Source organism: Branchiostoma floridae, chromosome 16 (genome assembly GCF_000003815.2).
Source record: "Branchiostoma floridae strain S238N-H82 chromosome 16, Bfl_VNyyK, whole genome shotgun sequence".
NCBI classification, from domain to species: Eukaryota; Metazoa; Chordata; class Leptocardii; order Amphioxiformes; family Branchiostomatidae; genus Branchiostoma; species Branchiostoma floridae.
In genome coordinates this window covers 11,351,606-11,364,907 of record NC_049994.1, presented here as the reverse complement: position 1 = coordinate 11,364,907, position 13,302 = coordinate 11,351,606, and the positions used below count along the sequence as shown (strand labels likewise).

The 13,302-nt window shown below is 41.1% G+C and overlaps 1 protein-coding gene across 3 annotated transcripts in view; it reads right to left on the bottom strand.

Moving 5' to 3' along the window:
* LOC118403376 (hemicentin-1-like) overlaps nt 1–13,302 on the bottom strand; it is a 20,055-nt gene continuing 6,753 nt past the window's right edge. Inside the window, exons 3-12 of one of the 3 annotated variants that reach the window (XM_035802078.1) lie at nt 5,739–5,843; nt 5,142–5,324; nt 4,174–4,446; nt 3,611–3,710; nt 2,794–2,939; nt 2,282–2,317; nt 1,992–2,051; nt 1,404–1,583; nt 858–925; nt 1–415 (exon numbers count right to left, since the gene is read on the bottom strand). In XM_035802078.1, coding sequence (XP_035657971.1) covers nt 329–415; nt 858–925; nt 1,404–1,583; nt 1,992–2,051; nt 2,282–2,317; nt 2,794–2,939; nt 3,611–3,710; nt 4,174–4,446; nt 5,142–5,324; nt 5,739–5,843 — 1,238 coding nt within the window. In that variant the 3' untranslated portion in view covers nt 1–328. Of the gene's footprint in view, nt 416–857; nt 926–1,403; nt 1,584–1,991; nt 2,052–2,281; nt 2,318–2,793; nt 2,940–3,610; nt 3,717–4,173; nt 4,447–5,141; nt 5,325–5,738; nt 5,844–13,302 lie in introns of all 3 variants that reach the window. The other 2 variants (XM_035802076.1, XM_035802079.1) reach the window with 2 other exon arrangements.

Genomic DNA, 13,302 nt, shown 5'->3' with positions numbered 1-13,302 from the left:
CTGTATGCCTAAAACCCATCGCTTCATCTTGCTAGTAAGAGTCATAATATTACGTACCAAGAAACATTGGAGTCGTTTTGTACGTCTTTGGGGATCGTTAGGCCATGAATTTGAACAAAACAAACCAAAATGTTTTTATGGTCTCTATTTTCCGCGGGGCCCTTCCTCCATCAAAAAGTTCTATTTGACTCATGAAATAAAATTATTCATCGAAACGAAAATACGGGTCACGAGGAATTGCTTGCCAAGATGGAAGGTCTGATCACCGCCATTTATTTCGGTATCACTACGCTCTGTAGCATTGGTCCTTGTGCTTAGTAGGTCCTCTTCACCAACTCATGTTTTGTCCTCCTCCGCGCTTCTCCGGTGTTGACACGTGTAGGGGATCTTCCACCAGTTCCTCTAGCCTGCCCGCCTGTTTACAAAAAAAGGACATGTTAGAACGCCAAAAAATTACAATTCTACATTATCTTCAATATATTGCTTTGCTAATATCGATTTGTTAAAAATTGGTCTATTACACCATTTGATCAATAAGTGCAACCTTTATTGATTAAAACATTCTTTTCTTTATAATCCTTAGAATTTTAACGTATACATGTAACGTTAATGAATCTATATAATCCTGTGGCGATAACGCTAACGATAAGGCTGGGGCGTGGACCAGGCCTGGGTACCGGGTTGGCTATCACGTCAGGCTACTCATGATCAGATTCCTCCATTTATAGCCCCAATTATTTATTTTCAATTCGGGGCAAGGCTTATGTATGGTATAGTATTGTATGTCAGTAGCCTGACACAAGGCTAGAGGAAAAACTTGCTGCATTTTTACAAAAATGTTGCCTTTCTAGTCATACCTTTGCTCCTGGCGATGGTTTCTCCCCTCTTCCGCTTGGTCCTCTTGGTGCACTGGGCTTGGCAAGACCTGACATTTGTATAGAAAAAAAGAAACCACAAGAACAACTTAGGTTTTGTAATGTAAATGGACGAAATTTGAATGACAGAATGAAAATGTTCTTTATCAACAACCAACAGCAGACGTTTTGGTAACCGTTTGTCCCCTTCCTCAGGGCATATACGACTGGTTCTGTTTCACATTTTAGCTCAGCCTGCTGTCAGCCTGTTTAGCTTTAATCGCTCTCTCCGTTGCTTCTGAAATAACCAAGAGAGCGGAGCAAAGCTAAGCAGGCTGGTGCCTAGGCGAACTGCAGCTAGGAGTCGCTGCTGCAATGCGGCGCAGTCCCAAACATGACTAAGTCTATATCCCCGTTCATGACTGTACTGGATTTCCTGATCCACACATCACAGCCTCCATAATCTAACGAGTACATCCGTTGTCTTCTATGTCTGTTACCATTGGACGTGCCTGTTCTCAGTTTGTAATAAAAAGATTCTCTCAGCACCTGCTGTCATCATCTCCACATAGTTGGAGGGGAACAGTCCCAGCTTGTTGCCCAGACGACCGTACCACCAGCCTCCGGAGTCGTCTCCCTTCACGACTTCCAGGATGTCGTCCACTTTCAGCTCCAACTCGTCCTCCTCCTGCGGATGGTAGCTGTAGATGACGCGGGCGAGTCGCCTTCCTGTGGGTTCAACAGTAGCATAAAAAGGATGACACGTGGCGTTGTATGTGGCGTGACTGGTAGAGCTAGCCTTGGGAACCTAGAGGTCCCGAATTCGATACCCGCCGTGCCTCGACATAAGATGTATGATAGACCAGGGAGTGGAAGAGACCATCTACATCAGAGCCTTCTATCAATCGAGACGGGGCCGATACTGACTTCCAAGCACCTTTGGCCCTTTGCTGACGTCACATTTCCGGTCTGGATGTGTGACATAGGCTTTAATTGGGTCATTACAACTTGAGAGGGATCAGATGACTGATCGAAAGCTTGTTGGTGGGCGCTATATTTTTGGGTACGGTTATTAGCTTTTAAATTGTATCAAAAGTATGATATACCAGTACATCAATAGACATCAATGCGACGTACCTCCCTCTGCTGCTCTCATGCGGCTTTTGTCCAGAGTCTCGCATGTCGGCTTGGAAGGATCTGAAACGATCAATACCTCGTCACATCTACATTCGTCCTCGTGTGTCTGTTCCAATGTGACACATATAACATCAATATTGTACCGTACTTTTCCATCACCAATCGCGGTACCTTTTGGCGCCAAAACATATATAAAATACACTTGTTTCTTTCGCAGTAGTTTCATAACGCCGCCCTTGAAAGAATGTTAATTCAGAAAGTGCCCAAAGAAGACTGGTTCCTATACGTACCCTGACGACGCGGAGAGGATTCAAGTGTTGTTCCGGCTACGAAACAATAGACATCATCTCTCTTAGAATATCACACAAAGTACATTGATTGTTTTCATCATTGCTGTTCTTGGTGTTGTTGTGGGTTTTCATAATGCCATACGCAAGGGTTTGCTGGTGTGCATTGTGGAACTGCACAGCCTTTCTCATAACGGGAGAAAAATCATTTGACGATGTTGTTCTTAGACCTATTTCTATAGAAACGGACTACAATATGTATTTATAATCGGTATCGTATATGGGAGGCCATATCGGTTGTCAAGCCTCGACACGTTTAAAAAGTCAACACACTTTCCAGAAGAGAAGTGATGACTCAGTCTGTTAAGCCAATATTTTTGGGAATTGCAGACATGTATTTCTCTACAATCACTCGGTGGCCAATGACCAATTTGCTATCTTTGACACGCCATATATATAACTGCGTTGATCCGTCCCATTTTGCAGTTTGGATTCTAAACTGAAAGAGGGCGCACCTGTCATTAAGGATCTCTTGGGAGGCGCTGCGGGAGGCGGCATGGGTTTTGTCGCCTGCAGTTCCGCCAGTCTCCGGCTGGCCAGAAACTGGAACTCTCTGGAGCCCACGGAGTAGTATGCTGCGTCATTTCGCCTTCGTCTTCTTCTATAGTGGGTTTAAAATTCAAATGTCAAGCAACCGTCGATGAAGGTTAGACATCTAGGTTATAAGACACGCAAAAAGCAGTTACTCAAGCAACTGGATATGATTTTGGAAACGGTCAAACGTTTCAGACAACCATCCAGGGTCTTTCGTCAATGACAGTGACAAAGCATATCCACTTACTTGAGTAACTGCTTTTTGGCACATCAAATGTCAACTCTGTAGAGAAAACATTACTCGTATGTCGTAGTTTTTGTACCAAGAACCCTCGCTATGCAAGTAGAATTGATCTACAGTAGATTGGATAAAACATCAAATACGATCAAACCTCGCCACGTCTACTTGGAGATTACGTCTACCATGCTGTTAACTGACACTAGGCCAACGCAGTGATTTATATATCCGCCAGAGGTCGCTTTAGAATAGGCAACGTTTACACCTGTTAACGGCAATATACATATACTACATAGCACAAAATGATAGCACAAGATTCGACAGTACAAACATCAATAGTTTAATTTTTCAAAAGTTTGCAACTGATCATTTCTATGTGGCTATACAATAATTATACAAACAGCGCATTGCGCTAATATGTTGCGATGAGAAAGAGGATGATATGTGTTATTATTCAATCCTACGTAAGGGGGAAATGACGGTAAGGTTTTTAGTTTTACCTTCTTATCCACAGAATTAACAGCACAAGACAGAGGATGATCCAGGCTCCTCCCGCGCATGCGCCGGCTATGATGGCTGTCAACGTCAAACTGTTCGTCTCTGAACCTCAAGAAAACAAACAGAAGTCAAAATTTTCACAAGAGTTTTTTAATCGTTGCCATCCCCTTCTCCTGTTTGCTAACATGTAGAGCGATACTACTTACTACTCATTGCATTCGGATCGGAGGCCACTTACCTCTAATATATAATGCATATGTTTACCCTGTACAGAATGACATTACATGGAACATTATATATAGATGGAAACTGAGAAAGGACAATGAAGTTATTGAACTGATAATCATACATAGTATGAATAGTACAACATATATAAATGATTGAGCAGAAAAAATGAACAAAACAGGGATGTCCAATCAAAAGCATATGAACAAAATGAACCCCTACTTTGGGCTTTTTGAAGTGACACGTTGAAAAATATACATTAATGAAAAAAATCCATTCAAAAATTCAATTTTTAAAGAACACATTCATTTTTATATATGTAGTGTGATGCTCAAATTACCTTCTACTCTTAGTCTGACCGATCTCGTGTGACTTTCCCCAATGTTATTACTGGCCACACACGTGTAGACTCCGCTGTCGTTCTTCTTCACGTTGCCCAGAGTCAGCGTGCTCAGACCGTCACTGAAGGCCTGGGTCCCCGGGAGGACACGCGACCCTGCCCGAGACCACATCACGGTCGGCTCGGGGTTGCCCTCGGCGCGGCACTCCAACAAGACCCTGTCGCCTGCGTTCGCTGTGAGGGACTTTGTGATCTCTGTGATGATTGCTGGGTCTAGAGAGATCGATAGATGGCGTTAGGGCACATTGCATGGGAGTAACGCTTTAAATATACTAGGCGATCTCTGACTTGGGTGTGTATGCATACAGTACATTCTGCACAAACTTAACAAGTGTGAATTGTAAACTGAAGGCCTTTACACCCATTTCCACAAGTGTCAACTTAGTAATACATTTTTGTCTCGTTTTGGTATTTATGATGAGACAATTTGTTCAAACGACAATGCAAGTTCGTGATATGGAATATAATTTCTTGTTTAACTTGACAAATAAAGGACATAATGTATGTAAAATATAAATGACGACTTATTGTGACAATCCAAAATCAAATGACAAGTTGTGATGACGACATCCTACACAGTCCCACCATGCTCCGCGACATAAAGCAACCATCCTACAACCTCGGCCTGAGCAAGTTCACAACACAGAAGATTTCAGCGCTTTGGTGACAAACTTTATAAAATGGTCGAGTTCAACACTTAAGGTAGGTACTTGAAAACATATTTTCCATAAGCTGCGCTTGAAACCTTGCTTGAATACAAGTTAAACAATTGCATGAAGAAACGGAAGACCTAGTGTTGTGGGGAGGGGGGCTGGGTTGCATTTAGTCCAACTTGAAGTCCAGACATGTACAGCGATGAATTCACACTCAAAACATATTAATATAGTTATCATATTTTGAGTACTTACATTCTACTTGTAGTTCTAAACTGTCGGAGCTGATACCCGTCTTGTGATCGGCCACACATGTGTAGGTCCCCCAATCGGCTTTACTGACGTTCCTGATTTGAAGCGACGGTGACTCCACGTCCCCGTGTCCGTACTTTCCTCGTGACACGTCTATAACCTTCCCATCCTTTTTCCATGACAATCCTATGTGGAGAAAGAAAGACAACAGGTTAGGTTGGATGTTTTTCTTTTGCCTGCCACTTATACAAGGCACCATCTTGCGACATATGTTATAACTGCATTGTGCCTCACGGCAAAGTTGTTATCAAGCACGAATGACTGGGTTGTGGTCATGTCATGCTTCATGAAGAAACACCATAGATCCAACAGATAAAACAGTAATAGACTACTATCTCTACTACCTACAAAACTGGACCTCCGAACGTACCTAGGAAAGCCATAAAGGACTTGCCAATACAGTATATACATGTATTCGTTTGTCTTAGCTTTAACTTTCAAACAATGAAAAACATGAAGGTTTGTAAGAACCTTCCTCAGTGGGTAAAGAATAAAGTTTCCCACCAACAAAGTATTTTGGAGGATTGTTTCGTCACTAACCTTTAATCTTTGGGACGGGGTCGCCGACTGAACAGATGACACTGATGTTGGTCCGCCATCTTACTACATACGGGTTCCTTGGACCTACCGTTACTGTAGGAGGCACTGCAGAAGTAACAAGAAATCGAATGTCAATAATTTTTTTCGACCTAAACGAGGAGATAGAATAACATTGAGAGGTGATATCAACAATGTAGGACACTGTGGGCCAGGCGTCGTCGTTTTCGTGAAACATAATTTTTGTGTGTGAATTTCTCGTTTTATTCATTATGGTAAATTTCTTGCAGATTTGGCCCATGCATTCTTCCACTGGCTCCCAACAGATAAGCATATTACAGGAAATTAAAGACAAGAAATTGATAATGTAACATTCGATAACCAACCAACCAATCAATCAATCAATCAAATAGTTTATTGATTAAACAAGGGTCTTGTAGACAGGGGCTGAATTTTGTTTTGTTGTACATAAAAGAATCTGTGTATTAAAATTCCAATCAATCAAACAATCATTATTTAGCACACTTAAGTGTAAACGTGAAAAAACAATGACACTAGGGGGTAATGCTGATTATAATCATTATTTATTCATCTTAAAATTAGGGAGACTGATATTTCAAAGATGACGTTTCTTTCACCGTAAACGTGAACATCATTTTTTTTAAATAGCCATAATTTACATAGGAAATCATATATACGAGATTTCCTAATACACTTATGTACCTAAATTTGCATGTATCATCTTGCTAATCCCCAAAGCACAGCAAGTAACACATCAATATAAACAATGCAAAGACCTGAATGAGGAGATAGAATTACATTGAGAGGCGATATCAACCTTTATCTCCCACGTAGGGCATTGTGGGCCAGGCTTCGTTGACAAATTAGCTGTGCGAAGCCTCATTTTACCGCCATAGGTATGAGCGATATATCATAATTCCTCTGTGAAGGTGACTTAGAGAAAGTCACTTGTGCTGCATTCGTCTCATTCTCCCCGTAGGGCGTTAAAATCAATCTCCGATGTCCCTTATGAAACTACAATATGTATCTACTCGTGGTGTACGAAATGATGTAGGATACTTCACATTTCGACCACCCAAATGGTACGTTTTATCCCTAATTCTTTCCCTCTGGTATGCACAAACAAGGTTATATGGTAGACCACATTATTATCATGATTTCGAAGTATCATGCCTCCGAGTCGATAAAATATTTGTAATTTCTTGTATGTAGTTTTAGTATGTTATCTTATTGTAGTTTCGTAGTTCATTATGAAAATAAGGTTTTGGTTAACAATACATGTGTCAAATTATCATTTCTGTCATTGTACTCCTACGGTGAACGCGAATAGCATCTGGAAAATCTATGACTGCGAAAACATAGACAAACAAGCAAACCAAAACTAATATCACCCCATGAATTAGTTGCCTCACCCATTGACCCCACGACCTGGATTGTCAGGTACGATTAACGACTAGCTCTACAACCTCTGAACTGTTCACCATTTGCCAACCCGAGAGACCCGATTTTCCCACTCACTTCCTACCACTCTACTGAAAGTGTAATGAAACTACTACAAACACTAGATCATTAACACCCAGACGTACCGAAAACGAAAATCGGAGTTAACAAGGCGGTAACATCACACACACACTGTGGTATCAGGTGTTCCCTCCGAACACCCTTTTGTAGCATCCAATTACATAGTAGCGCAAGCATAATCCAATCCTCCTCATTAGCTTGTAAGATCATATGTCGTCCCTGTGCGTGTATTAAAGCCTGTTTGGTAAGATTAGACAAAACACTGCACCGCCGCCAGCAACAGAGAGCAAAGGTAAGTGAATTGGTGAATTCCCAAGGGAGTTATTCTTGATGCTAATGAGGTTCTGATGCCCTCGGCATTGAAAATCTATGAAAAAACCATCTTGTTACGGCTGACTTGCGTGAATCAGAATGAAATAGATTCAAAGATAGATTCTTCATCTAATTCTTGCGTTCAGCATAGTGGGAACGGGTTGGGATTGAATCTATATCCATGCGATTTCTGCTATCTTCACAGAATTGTTTATAACTAACTCCGCCCGCGAATACAATGTATATATGTAGCTGTAAAAGAACATACCATTATGCCCACCTAATCCATTATCATAATCGAAAAATGTAATAAGATGCCCATGCCAATATTTGGTGCCGTCACTCTACAGTATCCGCATAAACATTACAACCTAACGGAGTATTTATCGTACATGTGTACATTAGAATGCGAAACAGTACTGTGGCCACCTTATATACAGCAAATAGTCGCCTACAGTAGCTAGGGCTCCATACATCAAAAACATAATGGTTCACCCCTTCATCCTTTGAGACATCTGCTATACCCCTAGGTGGTGAAATATGAGCTCCCCCTTTATGTACTCCGCTAGTTCTATGACTACATCCATCTGGTGAGCTCTCAGCGCTATCGGAGACACATTACCAGTCACGAGGAAACCCTAGACGTCGTGCAAATAAGCCGTCGTCATGGCAATGCTAGCTCGATCCCATAGAGATATCGAAGTCGAAGGAAGGAAATTTCAGATTGACCTGAGATACCAAGAAAGCTACCCGATTTCTGGTCAACACATCAGTTGTGAACCGGGTGGAGCGTATAGAATATTGAGAAGTATATATTTGAAAAAAAATCTCAAAGAGAAGGCAACTACACATTTAGGAAAAACGTTTACATCTTCAATTATATTTGAAGGAATGGGAGGAAGGTGTACATTCGTAAGAGGATATGCTACCAGATTATTTATTGCGTTGAAATGAGCAAAACTACAGTGAAATGAGCAAAACTACAGTGAATCACATTCTTGATACACTATGCTTTTCGTAGTAACTACAAGCAAATATGTAAGGTAGACGTGCGCTCAAAAATGTACATTTGTTTTAAAACATGGTTTTCAGTACCATAGACAGTGTATTTTTTTCAACTACATTGATTGTGTATGTATGGAGCGTCAATGAGCTATCCTACTTAGACAACCACTTTCTAGATAAGTCTCAAATTCAAGCCAATGGTAGACATGTATATTTGATCAATCCTAATTTAAACAGAAGGGTTTTATATGTCTGTCTATCCTATTGACAGTGTTGGTACATTTCGGCGACAGTATCCTACACTGAATGACCATAACGACGGCACTAGGGTAGGGTCGTTTAAGTTTCAATGATCATGCTAAAATGCGGAAAGGATATATGAACAATTAGAAGATCCATTGTCCTTAAAACATCTTGATCTTCAAAAGTGTACCCCGAAATTCTAGGCGCCATATGCAAAATTATCAAAAAACGGAAACAATGCTGTCATTTGAATTTTAATATCATCATTGACTTCTGTATCTTTTCCTCTAGGTGTTATCAAATCGTTTTGAAATGTTTTTGACATATAAGAATTATACCACAAAAAAAGAACAAGATTAACAAATGTTTTTGAAAACCTCTAATTTAGCTTGAGTGGTTGTAAAGAGTGAGGGGGCGGAGACCTATGTTGGTGGGGTTTATTTCTGTATCTTTGGTTATATTAGATTATGGTTACGCCTGCCTCTAAGCTATGCTTTACTGAAATCAGAGTCTTCCGCAACCCTAGTCTGTGTTTGAACATTTCCCTGGCAACACCACCGAAAACACGAACTCTAATCCGCGCCGCTACAGACTTTACCGAGGCCTGGGGGCATATTCCTGCCGGTTGGTGCGGTTTGTCGGCCCCACGACATCAAGTAAACCCCGCTCCGCCTACGCCGAGATTTGTACCTATATCCGCAAATGCCACTGGGAAGTAAAAAAAGGTACGCATTGTATGATTCAAATCGCCTACAGAACACAGAGGTTATATTCCGCCTAACGGTGTTCTTTCTGGCTATTTTGGTGGTAGGAAATATCCTTAGGGTAACACGTTTGGAGCGCTAGTAATCGCAGTGGATTTGCTAAGGATTAGATTTGTACCTATATCCGCAAATGCCACTGGGAGGTAAAAAAAAAAAAGGTACGTGATGTATGATTCAAATCGCCTACAGAACACAGAGGTAATATCCCGCCTAACGGTGTTCTTTTTGGCTATTTAGGTAGGTAAATAAGGCATACGCTTAGTAAGTATCCCTATGGTAACACGTTTGTAGTGCTCGTAATCGCAGTGGATTTGCTATGGATTCGATGTAGGAAAGTGCTTCTTAACAGCAAAGATAGCTACGCCATTGAAACCCCCAGATTCAAAAAGAAAAGCATGGCAAGCCAATGAGGCTGACGCGCTTGTAAATTCCCTCCCTTGAGTATCAGGTGTGGTGTACCGCAAGGCAGAATGGTAGACCCTATGACATTTTACCATGCAGATGTGATCGCATTAGGCTCTTTGAGATTTTTTTTTTTTGGGGGGGGGGGGGGCGAACCATCGTGTATACAGCATTACAGGGGCTGTATTCTGAAATGTAACCTATGGGGACAGTAAAGAATTGTCACCAGCTCACACATGCTAAAAAAGCCCAATTTGCCGAAATACTAACGAAAGTGATCGCATAAGGCTCCTGCGCTATTTTTGGGGGGACGGACCATACTATACAGCATTGCAGTGGATATGTTGAAATGTAAGCTATAAGAACAGTAAAGAATTTTCAGCAGTTCATCACACATATATACTAAAAAAGCCCAATTTACAGAAATATTAACTAAAATGATTACCCCTTGATCTCAACGCAGATCATAAAAATTACTGGAACATTCTGGACTGTCAGCATGCCATGCCTACATCATACCAAAAATGCGAAATAAGAAGGGTACACTTTCATGTGAGCACATTAAACGCACGGCCTGTAGCTGTATTGTTGATAAATGTGTTCCAAGTAGCGCGGACCCAGCATGAACTGTACCGATAAACGCCACCAAGCCGGAATGACGTCATTTCTCGGTAAGGACGCCAGCACCAAATGGGTTGTGACGGTAAGCATGAGGCCGGTGCACATCAGAACCATACGTTAGGGGCGAACGGTTCGTACATGTCCGATAATTTACGGCTGTGTTAATCGAGTTTTGCTTGTGAGACGCAGAAAAAATCCAGTACTTGCGTACTGCAGCGAATGCCTATATGAATCTTTTAAACAAATCCTCACAACAAACCCTAACCCTGACCCTAAACCTCACCCAAGCAACGTCAGCCTTTGGGTGCGGTCACATAGGTCGTCTGAGCGTCGCACGATTTTGATACTATACGATTTTTTCAAGCAGGCTGAACGAACAACTGAAATGGATGTAAAACGGCAATTTGTGTGCCTAGACAGTTGAACTTTGCAGGAGACGTATGTGATTGTCTTTCAAAATGCCCGATGTCAGCGATCGTGCGACGATCGTACGACCTATGTGACCGCGCCCTTACCTAGCTCAAAGGGAACGTTATCCTAGGTACGGTCAGAGCGTAGCGGTGTTGGTATTAGATTTTAAAGAAACATATGACAGTTTTTATCCAAGTTTTGATTCGATATTTCATTTGAAACATAAATTTAAAGATGATATATACTACCATGTTTTTAATATACAGAAAGAAAGATGCCATATATTTTCATGCACTGAAGTCTATGAAGTATCGATTACGATTGTTTTTTTAGATAAATATGACCAGGAAAAGTTGGAACAATTTCCCATATGCACGCGCACATAGTTGCTTACGAGACCTGAATATAATGGTGCTATCATCTGCATGAAAACTGTCATGAATACAGTGAAATATGTGGATACTTCACATTACTACTCCATCTAGCTACACCATAAAGATGCATTTCGTGAACTGGAAACACAATGAGGACCTCTCTAATGATTTATAGTGTTATATATGAATGCCGCGTGTAAAGAAGTGTCATATGACTCCGACAACTATCTGTGAATCTTGTAGAAAGGGTGTTGATGTGGCCCGGTGTATGCATGCATACAGAAAAATCAATAGCTTGAATTACGCGGCGTAGGATTGCTACAGGCGATGCATATTTCATACAGCACCGCCGAAAAATTACAGCATCCAAGCGAAGGACGAGGACAAGATTTCAACTGAAGATTAGTTGATCTAGTCTCAATATTATGTTGTCTTTCCGCTTCTTTCTTTAAAATTCTGGGAGAAATAAGCCTTTCTGTATACAAATAGGTAAATACGTCAAAGAATTGAGAATTAGCACTGATACGCACGAGTATAAATTTCTTGGTGATAAGACTTTCAAACAGCATCCACCAATTTTGACAACTCAGAATGTGGTTGTATTGTGACCTAGAGGTCAAAGGTCACACAGGTCACGTGACACGTGTATGTTGTAGATAGGGTGAAGGCGTTGTCGGGTTTGTTCACGGCTTGAGAAAACATCAAAGAACGTTTAGACCTTAGAACCAGTAGTGTTAGTAATACGTTAAACATGTTGATTTATTCATGTACAAGGATTGTACTAGTATGTGAACGCTTGTTTTCTTTTTATATGTAGTTGTAGAAGACGTTACGAAAGTCGCTGTACTGCAGTTCTGTCAATAAAGATTGTTGAGTTACAGTCGTTACGGATTCAGCACCAGGGACAGGAACCATTCTATTAAAATTCAACATACAGGAAACGCTAAAATATACTGTAAACGTTCAAATTTTTCCAGGGATTTGATTGAGCAGTAGTAAGAACGATTTTAGCAGAAGATAGAACAAATATGTTCACGACCATTTTAAGTTCGCCGCGATCATAGCCCTTTTAACAGTATATCCTGGTGGTCTCTTTGTTTTTTTGTTGATTCAAAACAAGTGTTTTGCAACAATTTTCTAGCATTCAAAGGACAGAGTAGCTAGTTTAATATACGATGCACACCTCTTCCTGTTTCTAATTATGGTTACAAATACATTAATGCACAACTTACCAGGCCACAGCTGTATCGATTTTCAAGGAGAAATATATCGATACAAGAGCCATGTAAGAGTGTAAGGGTGAAAGCTGTTAGCATGATAACAACACTGTCCCTATGAGTACAGTGCGCCTGATCTATCGTATATGGAGCCGTCCTGCCTACTTTCTAAGTGCTTAAGCCAGGGACTGGCCCCTTGCTTCTCCCCGTCAGGACTCTCCAAGCTGCACGGTCCTTTTCATGGGGCCGTCACAACAAGGAAAATAGGAGTTCAAAGAGAGCAGTATTTTAGCTTTTTTTGGTCGCTGTATACGGTTTTTCCTGTGGTTTTGACTGATGCACGTTTCATTCAATTTATTCGCTTTTTCTTTTTGCCACACATCAAGAACAGAATCTGACGTCAGCATAGCTATGACCTTTGACCTTATATTACAGGTCACAGGTCAACATAACAGTTTTGTTTACGCCTTTGTGTAACCAGAGGGATTGTCATATAGAACGAACGTCGCTAGCACTGCGATGATATGAAAATATGACTGTGACGTTTGGACCATGTCACCTGTGACGATCAAGTTCACTATACGCGTCATATCGTAAACACTCCATAAATTGGGATCCTCTAGAGTGACCTCAGCATGCAGCTGCCTGCTCTTTTTTTTTTGGGAGCATGTTTTTT